The 19,191-nt window shown below is 46.3% G+C and overlaps 5 protein-coding genes across 5 annotated transcripts; 2 read left to right on the forward strand and 3 right to left on the reverse strand.

Moving 5' to 3' along the window:
* The first annotated feature begins 2,230 nt into the window (after positions 1 to 2,230).
* LOC122913549 (histone H3.1) lies at positions 2,231 to 2,641 on the forward strand. The gene has a single exon (XM_044260240.1). The coding sequence runs from the start codon at positions 2,231 to 2,233 to the stop codon at positions 2,639 to 2,641; it is 411 nt and encodes a 136-aa protein (XP_044116175.1).
* A 781-nt stretch (positions 2,642 to 3,422) lies between these two features.
* Positions 3,423 to 3,850, forward strand: LOC122914311 (histone H4). The gene has a single exon (XM_044260947.1). The coding sequence runs from the start codon at positions 3,426 to 3,428 to the stop codon at positions 3,735 to 3,737; it is 312 nt and encodes a 103-aa protein (XP_044116882.1). The 5' UTR covers positions 3,423 to 3,425; the 3' UTR covers positions 3,738 to 3,850.
* Positions 3,851 to 9,352: 5,502 nt separating this feature from the next.
* Positions 9,353 to 9,756, reverse strand: LOC122914205 (histone H4). Its single transcript, XM_044260838.1, has one exon. The coding sequence runs from the start codon at positions 9,736 to 9,738 to the stop codon at positions 9,427 to 9,429; it is 312 nt and encodes a 103-aa protein (XP_044116773.1). The 5' UTR covers positions 9,739 to 9,756; the 3' UTR covers positions 9,353 to 9,426.
* A 3,944-nt stretch (positions 9,757 to 13,700) lies between these two features.
* Positions 13,701 to 14,460, reverse strand: LOC122913815 (histone H3.1). Its single transcript, XM_044260444.1, has one exon. The coding sequence runs from the start codon at positions 14,439 to 14,441 to the stop codon at positions 14,031 to 14,033; it is 411 nt and encodes a 136-aa protein (XP_044116379.1). The 5' UTR covers positions 14,442 to 14,460; the 3' UTR covers positions 13,701 to 14,030.
* Positions 14,461 to 15,240: 780 nt separating this feature from the next.
* On the reverse strand, positions 15,241 to 15,815 carry LOC122913939 (histone H2A type 1-B). Its single transcript, XM_044260590.1, has one exon. It carries the CDS (start codon positions 15,806 to 15,808, stop codon positions 15,416 to 15,418), a length of 393 nt encoding a protein of 130 aa, XP_044116525.1. The 5' UTR covers positions 15,809 to 15,815; the 3' UTR covers positions 15,241 to 15,415.
* Between the last annotated feature and the right edge of the window lie 3,376 nt (positions 15,816 to 19,191).

Genomic DNA, 19,191 nt, shown 5'->3' on the forward strand with positions numbered 1-19,191 from the left:
TGCGTTCCCAGCCTGTGGCGAACGTGAAATGGCCGGGGACGGGGAGAGGCCGGGGGCCAGCCCTCGTCAGCGCCGTTGCCTTTCCCGGCGACGCCGAAGAGGGACACTCCTGGTCAGGACCTTTTCTAAGTTTTGGTTTCACGAGCGCACAATTAGACCCTCCTGCAAGTGCAGAACAAGCTGTTGCCCCCGTCCCCGTGCGCTTGACCCGCCCCCGAGGCCTTCCCGGCCTTCCCACGTGCCCCGGCGCGGCCGACGAGCTACCCTGGGCGCTGTCGCGCTCTTCCCCCGCGGGGCCGCTCCCAACCCCGCCCACGAGGGGCGTTGGGGACGCGCCGGCCGGACTCAAAGCTCCCCTCCCTTGCGCCTCAGGACGACAGCAAGAGGGCACGGCTCCCGTGACTTCTGCGGGGAGCCCTCCTGTAACTTCTTTGTGGCTGTACGGGGCATTTAGACGCGTCAGCAGGGCTCCAGTGATTCCCCAGTGCGAATCAAAGGAGAGAATAAAATGCTTTTTCCAGGGCCGCGCCCGGGAGCCCACACGCCCCGCCACAGGCTCGGGGACGTCGCCTGGGGGCCGAGAGAAGGCAGTGACGTCTCCTTCCCGCGCCGCGCTCCTGAAGTTCTCAAACAAGTCCGCGCGGCCTAAGTAACCCGAGCTTCCAGGTTTCCCCCGAATATCCGATGGCCCGAGTACTAGCTGGCGGCGGATACTGGGATGTTCCCACCAGCATCTTCACAACTACTCCCAGCTACTTCCCATTTTCCCCGAGTCCGTGTTTTCAAACGCAACCTGTAATTTCTACCAGTTTGCAAATAGAACAATGGGAACTGGGCGTTTGAAGGACACTCCATTACAACAGATGTACAGCCTTCCTCCAAGACAAGCTTTCATAAGTGAACATCTGGGAATCAAACTTTTCTTAGTGTAATAAACGGGGACTCTAATTAAACGCAGCTTTTTAGAAGGAAACACTTGTTTCGGGGATTTCTTAACCGTTCCAGCCTCCTGCGTATCCATTGGATTAAATAGGCTTCAAATAAAATACGAACGGTCCACCCAGATGAAGGATGCTAGATTTCTTACTGGCTGTTCAGTATAAAAGTACTCAACCAATGAAAAGGTAGAATCTCGCCTACATACTCTTACAAAACGGTCACATTTGGTGTTTTTAAGCTCGAAAAATTTTAAGAACTATAAGGTTAGGTCTTGGCAATGAGAAGTTGGCCCTTCTTGTGTCTGGGAATCCTGTTGATTGCGCTGAGTACACGCCCGCTCCGCAAAGTTCAGAGAGGTTGGTACTGGAGAATTTAGTCACCGATATTTTACATCTGGCAGAATATACTCTAGACGTGAGAAAATATAAGATCCAGAAAGCTCCAAGTTTAGAAGTCAGCAGTAATATTTAACAGAGGTAAGATGGGATTGGGACGGAGACAAACCATAAGTGACTCTTAATCTCACAAAACAAACTGAGGGTTGCTGGGGGGAGGGGGGTTGGGAGAAGGGGGGGTGGGGCTATGGACATTGGGGAGGGTATGTGCTTCGGTGAGTGCTGTGAAGTGTGTAAACCTGGCGATTCACAGACCTGTACCCCTGGGGATAAAAATATATTATATGTTTATAAAAAATTAAAAATTAAAAAAAATATTTAACAGAGGTGCCCGATTACTGGGAATATTTCTGTAAACTCCAGTGTAATTTTACTATGGTTGAGGTAGGATTCAAAGGAGTTCCTTCATGTAAGCATTATAAAGGGATCTCATTTTTGAAAAAGGTTTCAGAAACTTGTAATATGATAAGGGATTGTTGGGGTTATTGAAAAGGGAGAAAAAAGAGTACATTAACGGGGGCAATATTTCTCAATTTCTCCCCCAAAACTACAGAAATATAGAGCTTTGAACTACAGTACCAACGAAGTAAATGTTTAGTTTTTTGAAAAGGTAATGTTCAAAGCACTGTATCCAGACTACGAAAATCAGATGTGAAAGGAACAAAAACCTGAAGAAACGGGATAACGTGGTAGGAACAAAAACCTGAAGAAACGGGATAACGTGGTAGCCAATGAAATTGCGCCGATGTTGGAAAGCTAAAAAATAGACCAATCAGCCTATAACCTTATACGTCAGCATTTTCCTCATCCAATCACTACACTTTGCGTCCTATAAATATTGGCAGGCATTCTCGTGCAGTGTGTTGGTGAGAGCTCTGAGTGTTTGTGTGCCTAGTATGGCTCGCACGAAGCAGACGGCGCGCAAGTCGACCGGCGGCAAGGCCCCGCGCAAGCAGCTGGCCACCAAGGCGGCCCGCAAGAGCGCGCCGGCCACGGGCGGCGTGAAGAAGCCGCACCGCTACCGGCCCGGCACGGTGGCCCTGCGCGAGATCCGGCGCTACCAGAAGTCCACCGAGCTGCTGATCCGCAAGCTGCCGTTCCAGCGGCTGGTGCGCGAGATCGCGCAGGACTTCAAGACCGACCTGCGCTTCCAGAGCTCGGCCGTCATGGCGCTGCAGGAGGCGTGCGAGGCCTACCTGGTGGGGCTCTTCGAGGACACCAACCTCTGCGCCATCCACGCCAAGCGCGTCACCATCATGCCCAAGGACATCCAGCTGGCGCGCCGCATCCGCGGCGAGAGGGCGTAAGACGCCACTGGGTTTTTTTAAAAATTTCAGCCAAAGGCTCTTTTCAGAGCCACCCACGTTTTCAAGTAAAGTGGCTGTAAAATAACTACCAACGAAACCGTTGACTAGGAGTAGCTATGCACTTAACGAAAGCAAGGATATCGGTTGGCAACACTAGAGTGGGCTACAGATCCTTGTTTCTGTGTAAAACATGCCCTGTGTATGCAAACAAAAATAAGCCTTTACAAGGTTAGAAAATACTGTTCACCGAGGGCCTAAGGAACAGTCAGCGTCTCAAGAGGGGCATGAAACAGTTGGCTATTTGAAGGGCATTAAATGGGGCCTCCTGAGCATTTCTAAAACGAACAGGAATAGAGGAATTTCATCACAGGTATTAAACACCTGAAAGAAATCTGGCTTCTCACTAAACTAAATTTATATTTCTTTGACCTTGATATTTTTGCCATTAGTGAAATTACTGCAAAACAAGCATTTTTATATAAGTATTTTATTAGACTCTTTGGAATCATACATGAGTTTACCATAAACCTAGTTTGTTAGAACAAGGTAGTCCAATTATGGGAGTAAAGACCAATGGTCAAGCTGCGTTCTGCACCCGCCCTCCCGGAGTGTCTGGGGCCTGGAGGCGGGACCAAGGGAGGGGACTGATTGCGTCACATTTCCCGCCTGCGCTCTTTCTATTCTCTACATCTGCAGGGGGTGGGGTTGGGAGGGGGGACGTCTTATATAAGGACCAGCTCTCGCTTGCTTTGTCACTTGCTGTGGGTTTGCTTTTCTGAAAGCCATGTCTGGTCGCGGCAAGGGCGGGAAGGGCCTGGGCAAGGGGGGCGCCAAGCGCCACCGCAAGGTGCTGCGCGACAACATCCAGGGCATCACCAAGCCCGCCATCCGGCGGCTGGCCCGGCGCGGCGGCGTCAAGCGCATCTCCGGCCTCATCTACGAGGAGACCCGCGGGGTGCTCAAGGTGTTCCTGGAGAACGTGATCCGCGACGCCGTCACCTACACGGAGCACGCCAAGCGCAAGACGGTCACGGCCATGGACGTGGTCTACGCGCTCAAGCGCCAGGGCCGCACCCTCTACGGCTTCGGGGGCTAAGCTCGGATTCCACCACCAGGAAATTGCATTTCGCCATCAAAGGCCCTTTTCAGGGCCACCCAAACGTTCAGAAAAAGAGCTGACCTGATACACTCCACTGGCTAAAATGAACAGTTGAGATTTAATGACCGAATTCTGTGGGATTGCAGGATTTTTAAAACTCCGTGCAACATCCGATTACACCAAAGGGACTCCCTTAGCTGAGCCCTACTTCTTTGCTCCTCTGTCCTCCACATTGACTGCATTACGAGTAAGGGAGGGATGATACTCCTAACTCAGAAGTGGGGAAACCAAGTAGAGCAAGGAACTTGCAAGGATTTCTAGGAACAAAGAGGAACATTGTCCAATCAGCAGGTCCCATCCGTTTTGTCAACCAATCAGAACTGATGATCTCATGTGCCACCTCACCCAACCCCTCCCCCAACCTCCCAGGCGAGCCAGACTCCGGGATGGGAAGGTTGGCCAGAAACCCCAAAGCCCTGTGTAAGGAATTTGTGGGATTTATCATTTTGTGCATTACGAAGTAGACTCAGACCTGCAAGTGTCCTTCAATTGGGTCTCGAGAACAGTAGAGGTTTCACCTCTAACAAACCAAAAAATAGTCTTTGGAAACCGGCAGGGGAGAAACCAGATTCAGGCTGCCAGAAAACCGAGGGCACTGGATTCAGGGGAAAGTAACATCTGGTTTATGGGGGAAAGTGCCTCTTTCACTGTCAGCAGAGCCCGTCTGAATTCGCCATACTTTTCCTCCCTTCACAGAGAAATGGCAATTAGGGCGGCTAATTTGGAATGAATTTTATGGTGCATAAAGTATATTTCAATAAAACTGAGTGAGTGCGATAGAACCTGCGAGCTGGCCACAAGCTCAGTATGTCCGCTTCAGCCGGTGTCTCTCCTAGCTTTTGGGGGCCCCCTTTCCACCTGATAACTGTCCTCCAAGATTTCTTGGGGAATGATAAAAGTACCTAGTCAGGCCTAATTTAAATTGACAATGAGGAGAATTCAGAGCCGCATCCTGGATGGCCAGAGGAGCAACATGGGCCTGGTTAGGAGAGCGGTCATTTTATGTTCTCCCTAGCTGGTGTTCCTTCAAGAGATATTTACTGACCTCGTGTAACGTGCCAGGTGCTCTTATAGGCAGTGGGGTACCTCTGTAAGCAAATCAAACAGAATTCCCTGTTGTGGATCCAGAGTAGATGTAGAGATGTGTGGATACAGATTTTCTACGTGAGAGGGGAGCGGTAGTTGCTACAATAGACAGGACTAGCTTCTGTGATGGCAGGCCTGGAATCTTTATTAACAGCCTTGTAGATAGTACCGTGCCCATTTTAGTCATGCTCACTGCCCTGGGGGAAAGCCTCTGAGCCTTCTTCAGCCTTAACACTCATGAAGGCCTTTTCAGAACAAAGGTAACGCCGCCTATCTGCCACTCCGCATCATTCCTCAGATCTAGAGGAGAAACTGCCATATGGATTGATTCGGGCAGAGGTAAATAAAGGAACAGTACATAGAGAATCAATTGTGGCAACACTCTGGTGGGCCTAGGGTCTGACGTAGAAAATTCATGCACGCATTTGTTCAGCTGATGGGGTTCAGGACATGCGATCCCCTAATAAGCCTCCTTGGCATATTAAATATATTAAACTCTAAGGAGATTAAGCTTCAGAAACAGGAAATTCACCCTGACATTCCCTCTGCCCCACATCAACCCCCACTTCTTTCTTTTTCCAAGAAACCAAAGATAAATCTTTTATCTGAAAGGTACCCTCCTGTACCAAGAGGAAGAAAAACATCCTTATCACCAGAGATGAGGAACTCAGGACTGAGAAGTCTCTATGAACAAACCTTTTTACTTCTTTACTATTTGCTACTTCTAGTCCAAACCGCTTTGTCTTTTCACTTCTTCAGAAAGGTATTCTTTGTCTAACAGATATAAAAGCTTCCTGCTCTTTTCATTTCCTTGAACCTCATATCTTTGTGGGGCTCCTGTACATATGCACATAATTTAATTTGGTTTTCTCCTGTTACCCTATCTTTTTATTACAGGGAGATCTGTTAAGAATTTAGAAGGGTAGAAGGAAAAATACTTTTCCTCTCCCCACACAACAAGCCTTCAGAGACTACCTATTAGCTGTCAGCCCTGTTCTAGGTGCTAGGGACACGTCAGGGACAAAATAAAGTCCCTGCTCTCAGAGAATTATATTCTAGTTGTGGGAGACAGAACAATTAAACATATACTGATACATGTGGGGATGCATATACTATTTTAAAGAATGAGCAGAAAGGGGTATTACTTTACATAAGGTAGTCTGGAAAGTTCTCTTTCATAAGAGGGTGTTTGAGCAGAGACCTGAATGAAATGAAGTCTGCAGCCATCCAGGGACAGGAAGCAGAATATGCCACACAAAAACTGACTCGGACCTAAAGATCAAAGTCACTTGAAAAACAACAGGTGCCAGAAGGCACACGGACCTCTCCTTTTTCGTCCTCAAAGCAGGAGAGAAATACCCCATATGGAAGATGTCACCCTTATATGATGAGGAAAGTAACATTTTTCTCACCTTGGGTGAGGGGTTGAGGCCAGGAGAAATCTGTACAAACAAACCTTATAAACTAACACTTATTTTCCTAGTTACTTTCCCACATCTCACTATCCTAGCCCCAGCCTCCTTGCCTTGTTGTGTTTTCAGTTTACTATGCTTTGTCCAGCTCAGTACAGAAGTGTTCAACTCTAACTGCTTCTTTGGGTCTTCATTTCCTTAGGAATGCACCTTTGTCATGGAAAGCATATTGGCATACAATAATGTCTCTTTCTACATATAAATAAATATATATGTATTTATATAAATGTAAATGAATTGTATGCTTTTCTACTGTTAGTTTGTTTTATGTCATTTTAATTCTTAGGGCAGAAGTAAAATCCTCCCCATGTACCAGAATAAGATACTTCTAGGAAGACAGAGAAATACATACAAGGGCTCCGAGAATGGAACATGCTTGGTCTGTTCTGCAAACAGCAAAAAGGTCAGTGAAGACAAAGAAATGTGATAGCAAGTGAGATCAGAGGGTGGCCAGGGCCCAGAGCATGTAAAGCCATCTAGGCAGGGAGACAAACTCACCCTGTTTGCCTGGGACTTTCTCCAAGTTGTAGCATTGAACATCCCACATCTCCAGCAACCCCTCAAACTCAGACAAACTGGAATTATTGGCTACCCTCCTTATAGGCTGGGATGAAGAGGGAAAAATCACTGGAATGTTCTGAGGGTGAAACAACTTTTGAAATGATCACTCTTGTTGCTGGGTTGAGAAAAAAACTAGCTATCAAAAGCGGAAATAGAAAGACTAGTTAGGAGTCATTATGGTCATCTGGACAATAGGTGAGTGTGGCTTGCCCTGAAGTAGCAGCACAGGATGTAGTGAAAGGTGCTTTCATTGATTTGTAACAGAGATGACTGGGTTGGATGAAAGTTGTAAGAGAAAGAGCTCCAACAGGACTGCAAGATTTCTCAGATGAGCCGCTACAAGAATGGAGTTCCATTTATTGAGGTGGGGAGCACTGGAGAAAGAACAGATTTGGTGTTTATGTGTTAAGATATCTAATTTGGAAAAATCAAGTTTGAGATGTCCATTAGACACTCAAGTAGATATATCAAATATGCAACTGGATATGTGGCAAGTTTCATTATGAAGCTTGAAGTGGGTGGAATGAACTGAGAAAAGTTTAGAGGTGATTAAAGTCTAAAACAGCCATTGTTTCTAAAAACAGCCATTGGGATTGAGAAACATACAGAAGCAGACACAATCATAGGCATTGTCACTACAACCTGACCTGACACTTAGGGCTAGGTCATGGAGTTTTCCTGTTGAGCATAAACCATTACACAGAACACAGAACATATCAAGATCAAGATCATAACCAAGATCAGAGAAGGGGCCCAAGTAGTGAGCCATAGGTACTTGAGCACGCACTGGAATAGACTTTCCCCTTTCTTTAGTAGGGCTGTATAGTATTTCATTTGTTATGGGCTGTTTGTATTCCTCACATATTCACATGTTGACATTTAAATCCCCTATATGATGGTGTTAGGAGTTCTGGCCCTTCAGGAGTGATTAGGCCCCGAGAATGGAGCACTCATGAATGTAATTAGTGCCCTTCATAGATAAGAGATTTCAGAAAGCTCTCTGGCCCTCCGTCTGCCATGTGAGGACACAGCAAGACAAGTCTACGAACCAGGAACTGGGGATTCACCAGACACCAGATCTTGTCTGAAACTGCCAGTGCCTTAATCTTGGACTCCCAGCCTGGAGAAATCACTTTGTTGTTTAAGCCAGTCTATGGAATTTTCCTTATAGCAGCCTGAACTAGGACAGGGTTTCTGGTGACAATTTACATTTCTACTCATTTACTATTACAATGTATTGCAATAAAGGGTGTTTGAATTCTTACTGATGGGATACAGACTCATTTTAGGCTGTTGATTCCCAAATTTTCCTCTAAACCAGACCTCTCACTTGAACTCGAGAAACTGTTCCAACTGCCTATTCGGTATCTTGTGTCTGAGAACATGTCATCAATATATTTCTCAAGAATTAAAGATGCTATCCACGTGCCTGATTTATCAATGAGGGCATACTAGAAAGACTTTATTTTTTAAGTTTAGGGTTTTGAATGAAGCTTTCAAGAATGCTCGAAGTGTTTTGAGGGGCACCTGGGTGGCTCAGTCGGTTAAGCGTTTGCTCGCGGCTCACGTGAACCCGAAAACCTTACCATGTACAGGAGGCGGAAGAGGAGCTGGGCGGAGGGACGAAGGCGGAAGGTGCAAGACAGTCGCGTGAGAGCCGGTGACCTCAAAGGACGGAGCTCCTCCCTTAAGCCCTTAAGGTGGGGCCCTGCCGGAGACCCTAGGGGGTCCGAGAAGCAGAGACCTGAATCCGAACAGACCCCTTTCGTCCACTAAATGGCTCTTTCCAGACCCGCTTAGGCAGGGGCGGAGGGAGGGCCCAGGGCTCGAGAATGGCGAGGCCCCTAGAAACCTGCGATCCCCGGCTGCGGCCTCACAGGTTCCAGCTCCGGGGCACCAGCGGCGGCCCGCGGGGACCTGACGCCAGGGGACGCTCCGCTCTCCTCACACCGTCCAGGGAGGCGACACGCTAGGAGGGAACGTCCGGCGTCTCTCCGGTCGCGCATTTTAACCCTCCTGGCTGCCTGAGGCGGGGGCGGCCTCTTCCAGAGACAGATATTTACCGAACCTCCCCAGGCGAGCGAGCTGGGCGGCCGCTGAAGCCGTGCCGCTTACCCGAATCCCTCCGCACAGGAGGCATGGGTCGTCGTTTCACTCCTTCCACAGGAAACAGGCGGCAAACCTGCGGGAAGAACGGAGGTCCGGCCCCGCAGCCCTCCCGGGAAGCCTGGGGCCCGCGTCGCCTCTCCATTGGCTTCCCTCGGGCAACCCCTGGTCCTGATTGGCGCGGGCCCCGCGCGCGCGCCGTACGACCAGCTCATTGGTCGAGCTAGCATCCGGCGGCCAATGCACCGCCCTGGCCCGTTTACACCGGCACCGAAGACCCCTAGCACCGGGAAAACGCAGTAAGCACAAAATGCGTACAGCTCTTTTGGAAATAAAGTGGGCGGCCCTGAAAAGGGCCTTTAGAGAGCTTTGGGGAATAAATGGAACGGAGGAAGATTTTCTTAACCGCCGAAGCCGTAAAGGGTACGGCCCTGGCGCTTGAGCGCGTAGACCACGTCCATGGCCGTGACCGTCTTGCGCTTGGCGTGCTCCGTGTAGGTGACGGCGTCGCGGATCACGTTCTCCAGGAACACTTTGAGCACCCCGCGGGTCTCCTCGTAGATGAGGCCGGAGATGCGCTTGACGCCGCCGCGCCGGGCCAGCCGCCGGATGGCGGGCTTAGTGATGCCCTGGATGTTGTCGCGCAGCACCTTGCGGTGGCGCTTGGCGCCGCCCTTGCCCAGACCCTTCCCGCCCTTGCCGCGACCAGACATGTCGACCTAAAAGCTCCGTGCGAGTTACACAAAGCAATGGCCCTTCTCGTCTGTCAGCGGTAATTATAAGCAGGAGTCGGACCTAGTTGAAGACTGACAGCGCGGGCGGGCCCCAAGGCCCCGCCCCCACCCAGGCTTCTCCCACCTCTGGGCGGAGCTCCGAGGACTGTGTGAGGGAGGGAGCAAGGTCGCGTGGAAGGTCTGGCTTCTCCTGAGCCGGTTCGTACTGGTGTCTGCAGGAATCTCCCCCGTGAGAACGTTACTAGGGGCTTCTAGTTTCCAACCAAGTACTGCCTTCTCTCATTCAGAAGGGGAAGGATTGTTGGCCCGGAAGGGAACCCTAAGATGTCACCCCGAAACAGGAGTGTAGGGGTTCAGGACATACCGTCTCAAAATAGGCCTCTTCGGTATGGAGGGCAGCAGAAGACGTCCCTCCACCCCCCAACCAAATGCGCCTCTTTGGCTAAGGACTATATGCGAGCAGATGATTTTTAAGAAACACCGACACGGGAGAATCTCTAAAATCTTCCTAACGGGACATTTTAACATTTATGAAGGAGATCTCAACCTCTAAGTGTCGCCCTCTGCAGCAGGAAGAGAAGGACGACTAAATCACCAGACATTCCTGTCCTTGGGAAAGCCCCAGCCTAATTTGGCATCACAACCTTGTTTCCCATCCTTTTCCCGCCAACCTCAGACTGGCTCCCTGGGCACTCCCTTCCCAACCAACATCTGTTAGTGGAAGGGGGTCTTTCCTGGGGTGGCTGGGGCCTCTTCGGGGAGTTCCACTCAGTTCTTCAGAGCATCTCCCAAGTACACACAAGGGGTCCATGTCATTAAACTTCTCTTTGCTTTTCTCGTTGATCTTTTTTTATAGCGACTCAACTAAGCATTCAGAAGAGTAGGGGAAGTTATTTTCCCTCTTTTACAGATGTGTGTTCTTGTAATTTTGCCTTCGTTTTCTTCATCTGTAAAGGTGGAGTGATGATACTACTCATGGAGCTTTTGTGAAGATTTAAATTAGCTAATGTAAGCAAAGGGCTAGAACAGAGATTGGCACAGAGAAGTCCTACGTAAATGTGCCTGATTTTTAGCTGGTATTATTACTTAAAGAATCTGTCTGGAGTTGGGAGATTGCCCTGAGCTCTCATTTTTAAGCTTTCACTCCTAACACAATATAGACAACACAGGCACATATATAATAGTGAAGATTTTTTTGTTTTTTTTTTTTAAATCACAGCATTCAATAAAGTATAAAGCGTCGATGAATTGCGTTTTTTGGTTTTGTCTTCAATTAAAGTATAGCTGACATACAGTATCACCCTGGTTTTAGGCGTACAGCATAGCGAGCTGATACATTAGGAAATGCCCATCACGATGTGTTACCATCTGTTACCACACAAAGCCATTATTATATGATCATATTCCCTCTGCTGTACTTTGCATGCCTGTGACTTATTTGTTGTATAACTGCAAGTTTGTACCTCTTAATAACCTTCACCTATTTTGCTTCTTACCCCGCGCCCCCACAACTACCCAACTGTTATCTATATCTCCGTTTCGTTTTTTTGATTGCACACATAAGTGAAATCATATGGTATTTGACTTTGTCGGACTTATCTAGCATATACCCTTGAAGCCCATCCATATGAATAAGATTTCATACTTTTTCATGCTAATATTCCACTGTATATTCAGTGTACCCTTGAAAAACGCAGAGGTTGGGGTACTGACCTATACACAGTTGAAAATCCACATATAACTTTTGACTCCCCCACCCACAAAACTACCAATACCATACTGTTGATTAGAAGCCTTACGATAACATAAAGTCTATTAAAACATATTCTGCATATGTACTATATGTTGTATTATTATAAACCAGAAAAAAGAAAATACTATCAAGAAAATCACAGAGAAGAGAAAAACATTTACAGTAGTGTATTATATTTGTTGAAAAAAGAATCTGCAAGTAAGTGGGCTCACCCAGTTTAAACCTGTGTTGTTTAAGAGTCAACCCTATATACCACATCTTCTTTATCCACTCATCTATTGATTGACAGACTGTTTTGTTTTTCATACATAGCATGTTAATTAAGGTTGTCTAAATATATTCCTTTGTGCCCTTTCCAAGCATACATTGACAACGTCTCCTTTCTGACTGTCTTGTGGCCATGTCTGGAATGCAGTTCAATTCTCTTAACTGATTTCCGACTGTTGTGTTAAGTCTCCCTAAAACACTCATTGATTAGTAAGTTGCTTCTTCTGGGATGACTGGAAGGGCTACTCCTAAATTTTTTAGTCTGAAAAATGCACCCTGACTTTGGCTTCCTCCTCTTTTCTTAAAGACTATAACAAACCAAAAGCGGTTCTAGACACCAACAACATTACCTGCAAACTTTAGCCTGTGTGGTCATACCACGCCTTGGTGCCTGGGTGACTGAGAACCTTCCAACAGCCGTTTGAAAGATAAAATCTGTGTCTTAAACACCCCCTTTTTCCCTCCAGCACGACCATAGTCACTCTGCTAATCCAAAGTAATAAATGCTTAAAGCACTGATGTTAAAAGACTGGCACTACATTTGGTCCAATATGTTCAGTAAATTTTTTACAAATAAAAGTTTGCATTTTTATTTCAATTAAAAAAAAAAAATTCTGAGGGATCCCAGTGTCTCAGTGGGTTAAGTCTCTGTCTTCAGCTCAGGTCATGATCTCAGGGTCCTGGGATCAGAGTGCCCACATTAGGCACTCTGCCTGCTTCCCTCCCTCTCTCTGGCTGCCTCTCTGTCTACATGTGATCCCTCTCTCTGTGTCAAATTAAAAAATAATAAAATAAAGTCTTTTAAAAGAAATCTGAGAATAAAGGGGAAAATAATACATAACTCAGAAAAATTAATAGCATTTATACAGTGCTCTGTGTTCAAAAATCAACTCCTATTATCCCAATAACAGTTCTGAGGTGGGTAGTACTACCCCCATTTTTCTGACAATGGAGAAATCAATTTGTGAAAAGGACATATTAAGTAGCAAACTGGAATTTGAATGTTGGCAATCTATCACCCAAATGCTGCTCTGGGCCGCCAGCTTCCAAAGGACTCTTGGACAGAGTAACAAGGTTGGATTCTAAGATGGTGCTAACCTTACTTTCCTAGACACTGGACAATTACTCTATTGAGCTCAGGTAAATGAAGACACAGCCAAATCCTTGATCCTTGGCCAGGAAAGGGGTGACAGTTGGTGGGGAGAAGCACGGTCTGAGCCACTGTCCCCTGGCCATCTAACCCTCCCAACAGTAATGGGTACTTTCACTTTTTAAAAGCTATCCTCTCGATCCCTATACCTAAAACACCCTTTTTGTAACATATATAAAATAATAGGGGAAAAATCCAAAAACAATGCATATAAAACCCAGCACAACTATAAAACCCCATACTTGGACTTTAGCTGGGGCCCAGAGCTAGAGAGCAAAGTCACCCTGGTTTAAGCTAGAGGCATTGGTGCCTCTGACAGTCCCTTTATATGGATAGAAAAGGTATGTGCCAGAGTTGTGTGGATAAATCTGGAAAAACAGAATGTTAAAAATTCAACACAGTGACACACACACATTCACAGAAATATCCAACCTTATCATCTTTAAAATGCAAACATGTTGTAAAGCAAAAGTGCTTTAGTAAAATCCTGGAATGTAAATAAACCCAGTAAACCACACAATTCAAGTTTAATTTTGATTTGGGTCTATTGTTAAGAGCTGCCCACATAACTTAGCAACAGTTCCCATCTCAGACATAGGCCCAGAATTTTAGGTATTAAGAACTAAGGTGTAGAAAACAAGCAACATTTTGGAATTTGGTGGCTAACTTTAAAGAACCTACAGCCAAGAATCGTGAAAAGAAATTGTGGCTAGCCCTAGAATAAAGCAGTACAACCAAGGCCACAAATAAATGACATATTAAGCAACAAGAGGACTTGATAAATTATGCTTTATCAACTGATTAACAAGGTGTATGTAGTCATAATATAGACATTTGGATTACCTCGACGGGAGAAAATTTAGGCTATCTTATCATTAACTTAAGGCGTATAAGGGTTATAAGACTACACTGGGTAAACGTACTATTTTGCCTGTGCCGTCGTCGAACCGGATCATTCCGGATGACCAAGTTAGGGAGGGTTCCGGTTTGGCATGTCAGGGTCAGTTAGCGGCCACACGATAACAGCTACTTTTGTTGAGCTAGTTGGTTGGCTCTGAAAAGAGCCTTTGGGTTTAAAGTTGGCGCCCCCCTTGCAGAGACTTAAGCCCTCTCGCCGCGGATGCGGCGCGCCAGCTGGATGTCCTTGGGCATGATGGTGACGCGCTTGGCGTGGATGGCGCAGAGGTTGGTGTCCTCGAAGAGCCCCACCAGGTAGGCCTCGCACGCCTCCTGCAGCGCCATGACGGCCGAGCTCTGGAAGCGCAGGTCGGTCTTGAAGTCCTGCGCGATCTCGCGCACCAGCCGCTGGAACGGCAGCTTGCGGATCAGCAGCTCGGTGGACTTCTGGTAGCGCCGGATCTCGCGCAGGGCCACCGTGCCGGGCCGGTAGCGGTGCGGCTTCTTCACGCCGCCCGTGGCCGGCGCGCTCTTGCGGGCCGCCTTGGTGGCCAGCTGCTTGCGCGGGGCCTTGCCGCCGGTCGACTTGCGCGCCGTCTGCTTCGTGCGAGCCATTTCTAACGCGGGCGGAGAGTGTCTTCACCGAAGCGGGTAAAAGGCTCACAGCCCTCCTCCTTTTATACAGCCAGACCAACACCCATTGGGCCCACGAATATTCAAAAGTTCCCGCGCCCTCCCCCGATTGGCCCAGCCCCGGAGCGGTGCCCGGATTAAGAGCGGCTTTCGGGTTGGTGAATGACTCCTAAACCCTGCCCTTCACGGTAGCTACTCTGACGTCATTTATTTACCCTTTCAATTCTATCCAATGGGGACAAAAATCTTTTAACTAGAGCTTCAGAGATTTTGAAATGTCAGGTAATCATGCAAAGCAACATAGGAATTTCCAACGGATCTTTTCTTAGAGAAACCGTCAAGATAATTTGCAGGTGCTCAGGGAAATATACAAATGCGCTGCATTTACAATGAAGGTGAAAATTTTCTTGGGTCTGGCACTAACACTGGAAAATTAGGAAAATGGTCTTTATTCACAAGCACTAATTATCACGGACCTGTGTTACTCTCAGATGCTTCGGCAAATGTGCAGGGTTTTCATCAGCTTGGATCTAGATGGGAGAATGTGGGTATCCTTCAACAAATGTTTTAATTAGAACCTAATATCCCAGCTCTTTTCACTTACTTTTTTGCAAAACGTGAAGCTATTGCCCTTGCGATAAACTTTGAAACTTCATCTGCACAATAAAGCCCTTTCCGTTTAACGCACGTATTGCCAAACACGGCCAATACTTAAAAAAAACTAAATCCACGTGTGGCTTTTACCTCCAAGCGAGTATTATTTTTTATGGGGCACGGGGTAATGCTTTCCGGGGGTTAATCGTGACATTTCACTTTGGTTTTAAACGCTCGTCAGAATACAAAGCAGGACAGCTCTTTTAATGGAAATGGTGGGTGGCTCTTAAAAGAGCCTTTGTTGTTAGGTTAACTCTTTCTTCATTAAGAAAAAGTCCGTGCTAGAAACAATGGCCAGCATTTTACTTTCCCTTGGCCTTGTGGTGGCTCTCGGTCTTCTTGGGCAGCAGCACGGCCTGGATGTTGGGCAGCACGCCGCCCTGCGCGATGGTGACGCGGCCCAGCAGCTTGTTGAGCTCCTCGTCGTTGCGGATGGCCAGCTGCAGGTGGCGCGGGATGATACGCGTCTTCTTGTTGTCGCGCGCCGCGTTGCCCGCCAGCTCCAGGATCTCGGCCGTCAGGTACTCGAGCACGGCCGCCAGGTACACGGGCGCGCCGGCCCCGACGCGCTCCGAGTAGTTGCCCTTGCGGAGCAGGCGGTGCACGCGGCCCACCGGGAACTGCAGACCCGCCCGCGACGAGCGCGTCTTGGCCTTGGCGCGCGCCTTGCCGCCCTGCTTCCCGCGTCCGGACATGACTGATAAAAATACCACACGACTTCAAAAGAAAAAGCAAAAATAGAACCAGAGCGTGAGCAAGAGAAGTATTTATACTAACGGGAGGTATGCTGTTTGCAAGTCTCCTATTGGCTATTTTCAAGTAACCAATGAAAAAGCAGAATCAGCATCCCTCATTTACATACACGCTTCCCATCTCGCGGGAGGTTTTTGAATGCTTCAGTGTAATCCGGTATGAAGAACTTTTAATACTAATAATTGAACAGCTTGGTTTTTTCAACAATACTATTTCAAAGTACAATTAGAAGCAGAAGTTATTGTCCTCATTGCTCCGTCTTTTCGCTGTTTGTCCTTGTCCAAAGTTGTGACTAATTGTGGAATGGAATAAATAGAAAAATTTCTAAATAGGTAACATTTAAGAAGTATATCTATGCCAGCAGTTGCTTTAGCGCTTTGAACCTCACAACAGAAAAGAAAAAAAGGAACAAAATAATTATTTGGGACCACTTGAGTGGTGCGGGCGGTTAAACATAGGACTCTTGGTTTAGACCCTGGTCCTGATCTCAGTGTTGTGTGTTTGAGCCCCGGGGAGCCCCAGCATGGGCCTCTGCTCTCAGGGCGGGGTTTGGCTTGAGATTCTATTTCCCTCTGTCCTCCTGGACCCTTGCGTGCTTGCTCTCAAATAAGTACATAAATCTTAAAAAAAAAAAAAATTATTTGTCAGAGCCCAAGTCTTAAAATATCTGAACAATGAAACCTAAAGGCAAGAACTGGACCAATCAGCCTTTGCCTTGGGACAGCCAAGTTTTCTGCTTCAGCCTTTATCTAAACATGAGGCGTTAGAGGACCAACCACCCTCAAGGTATATAGAGTACTGTTGTCACTTTAGAGACCAGAAGTCTTAGAGACTGATTGTTTGTTTGTTTGACCTTGTGCAGGCACAGGCTGAGTTAATAAAATGGAGGACTCCAAACTCTTGACTGGGAAAGTCATCTTTCCCAGTGCCATTTCCAATTCTCCCGCCTTCTCTCTTTTCTCATTTGGCTACAACACAAAGGATTCTAATCGGTTCAGGAAACTCCTCTGTCATCAATAGAGATTGCCAGGAGAAATGTTGCTGTTTTTCCTTTTACTGTCCATGAGACAAACTAAACGGGGCCCAGATGGAGGTGAATAATTATTTCAGGAATTTTTGCAGGCTCAAGCCTTAATGGCTTCTGATTACCAAACAGAATGGTAAAAGACAAGAGAAGAGCCTATGTGGCTCTGAAAAGTAATATGGAGGACAGATATTGGTGAGGGAGATGATGAGGGTAAATTCTTCCATAAAAATATCAGAAGAAAAGTAGCTGTCTCCAGTAACCCCTCTTCCTTCTTCTCTGAGCCAGGGGAGGGACAGAGAAGAAGACTCACCACTAAGCAGGGAGTCTGACAAGGGCTTCAAACCCAGGACTCCAGAATCATGAACAGAGCTGAAGGCAGATGCTTAACTGAACCATCCAGGGGCCCAAGAATCCCTCATTTTAAAATAGAAGTTAACAATGACAACAGATCTTGAAAGACAGCTCAAGTTGACTTGATCTAGATCTGTACATTATTTATCTGACAAAAAATTTTTTAAAGATTTTATTTATTTGTGCAAGAGAGAGTGAAAGTACTAACAAGGGAAGGGATTGGGGTTGGGGGAGAGGGACAAGCGGACTCCACCCTGAGCAGGGAGTCCAATTTGGGGTTTGATCCCAGGACCTTGAGACCATGACCTGAGCCAAAACCAAGACTCTGATGCTCAACAGATTGAGGCACCCCTCATCTAAAAGAATTCTAATAAAACCATGTTTTTTCCAGTACTTCAAAAGCCACTTAAAAAAAAAAAAAAGAATGATTATATCCAATTTTGTTTCTTATCTCATAAGTATAAATGTCTATTGAATCCCCACGATGTGTTCTTTGTGGCAGTATGTTTGAAAATAGTAGCTGGAAACCTTGCTTACATCACACAGAAACAATGTATGAAAATTATTTCAAAAGCATAAAACCTTCTGTTTCTGGACCACAGTGAAGTACACACACTTATCTCTCTTCTTTCTGCTAGGTACAACTAGAAATCCCAGACATTACATATAAACCAAAGGTGGAGAGAAGGCAGGTTGGCTAAGTGACCTTGAGAGCTGAAGAACAAGATAGTTCTGTGTTCTCTGGGTTTTCTTTTTACCTCCCATATCTTGGATTTGGTGCTGAAGAAGTTGGCAATCTCAAAATGCCAAGGAGAGCAAACAAACAATAGCAACAATAAAGATACAAAACAAGAACCGGATATCTCTACCCAAAGGTCAAGGGTTGACCTAGAAAGTAGAAAACTTAAGACATAACCACTGTACAGCGAAACACCATGGAAAACTTTGTGCCTCTGCCTCCCCAGCTTCACAGGTATAAGATTTCCATGGAGGCCAGATGGGGATCTCGGGCTTCACTTACTCAGAGATGATGGGGTGCTTCTCCCTTCTCAGCAGGTGGAAATTATCCAACTAGGATTTCAAAGCAGCCGTCATAAAAATACTTCAATGAACAGATAACAGACCCACTTGAAACAAACGAAAGACTGCAAAACCTCAGGAAAAAAGTAATAAAAGATGTAAAGAAGAACTAAATTCAAATTTCAGAACGGAAAAACACTATGACTGACATAGAAAACTCCACTGATGAGCTCAACAGCAGAAAGGAGAAGACTGAGGGGAAAAAAAATCAGTGAATATGAAGATAGAAAAATAGAAATTACCCAATTTGAACGACAGAGAGAAAATAGACTGGGGAGAAAAAAACCAACATCAGAGACCTGTGGGACAATAACAAAAGACCTAACGTTCATGTCTTTAGAGAATCAAAAGGAGAGGAGAAAAGAGAGTGGAATGTCCAAGAATTCCTAAACTTGACAAAAGATGTAAACCTACAGATTTCAGAAGCTTCACAAACCCCCAAGTAGAATAAACCCAAACACTTTCTTGACATAAAACACATCATAATCAACCCCAGGCAAACTAAACATGCACAAAATATCTTGAAAGCAGTGAGAGAAGAAAAAGGGAAGGGAGAAAAAAGGGAAGAAAAGGGAAAAACCAATTCAAACGACAGCAGATTTCTCATCAAAAACCACATACCAAAAGGCAATGTCACATTTTTTTAAGAACTCATAGAAAGAAACTGGTACTGTCTCTCTGAATTTCATGTCCTTTAGGAATCGGTGAGGGAATAAAGACATTCTCAGATGGAGTAAAGTGGAATTTCTTCCTGGCATATCTCTCCATAAGAGAATGACAAAAGGAAGTTCTTGAAAAAGAAAGGAAATGATATGAGATTTTTGGAACATTAGGAAGGAAGAAAGGAAAGAAAGAAATATGGATAAA

Source organism: Neovison vison, chromosome 1, assembly GCF_020171115.1.
Source record: "Neovison vison isolate M4711 chromosome 1, ASM_NN_V1, whole genome shotgun sequence".
Lineage (NCBI taxonomy): Eukaryota > Metazoa > Chordata > Mammalia > Carnivora > Mustelidae > Neogale > Neogale vison.

What these genes read in the sequence shown, in the direction of transcription:
- LOC122913549 (XM_044260240.1), top strand. Translation starts at nt 2,231, where the DNA reads ATGGCTCGCACGAAGCAGACGGCGCGCAAGTCGACCGGCGGCAAGGCC.
- LOC122914311 (XM_044260947.1), top strand. Translation starts at nt 3,426, where the DNA reads ATGTCTGGTCGCGGCAAGGGCGGGAAGGGCCTGGGCAAGGGGGGCGCC.
- LOC122914205 (XM_044260838.1), bottom strand. Translation starts at nt 9,738, where the DNA reads ATGTCTGGTCGCGGCAAGGGCGGGAAGGGTCTGGGCAAGGGCGGCGCC.
- LOC122913815 (XM_044260444.1), bottom strand. Translation starts at nt 14,441, where the DNA reads ATGGCTCGCACGAAGCAGACGGCGCGCAAGTCGACCGGCGGCAAGGCC.
- LOC122913939 (XM_044260590.1), bottom strand. Translation starts at nt 15,808, where the DNA reads ATGTCCGGACGCGGGAAGCAGGGCGGCAAGGCGCGCGCCAAGGCCAAG.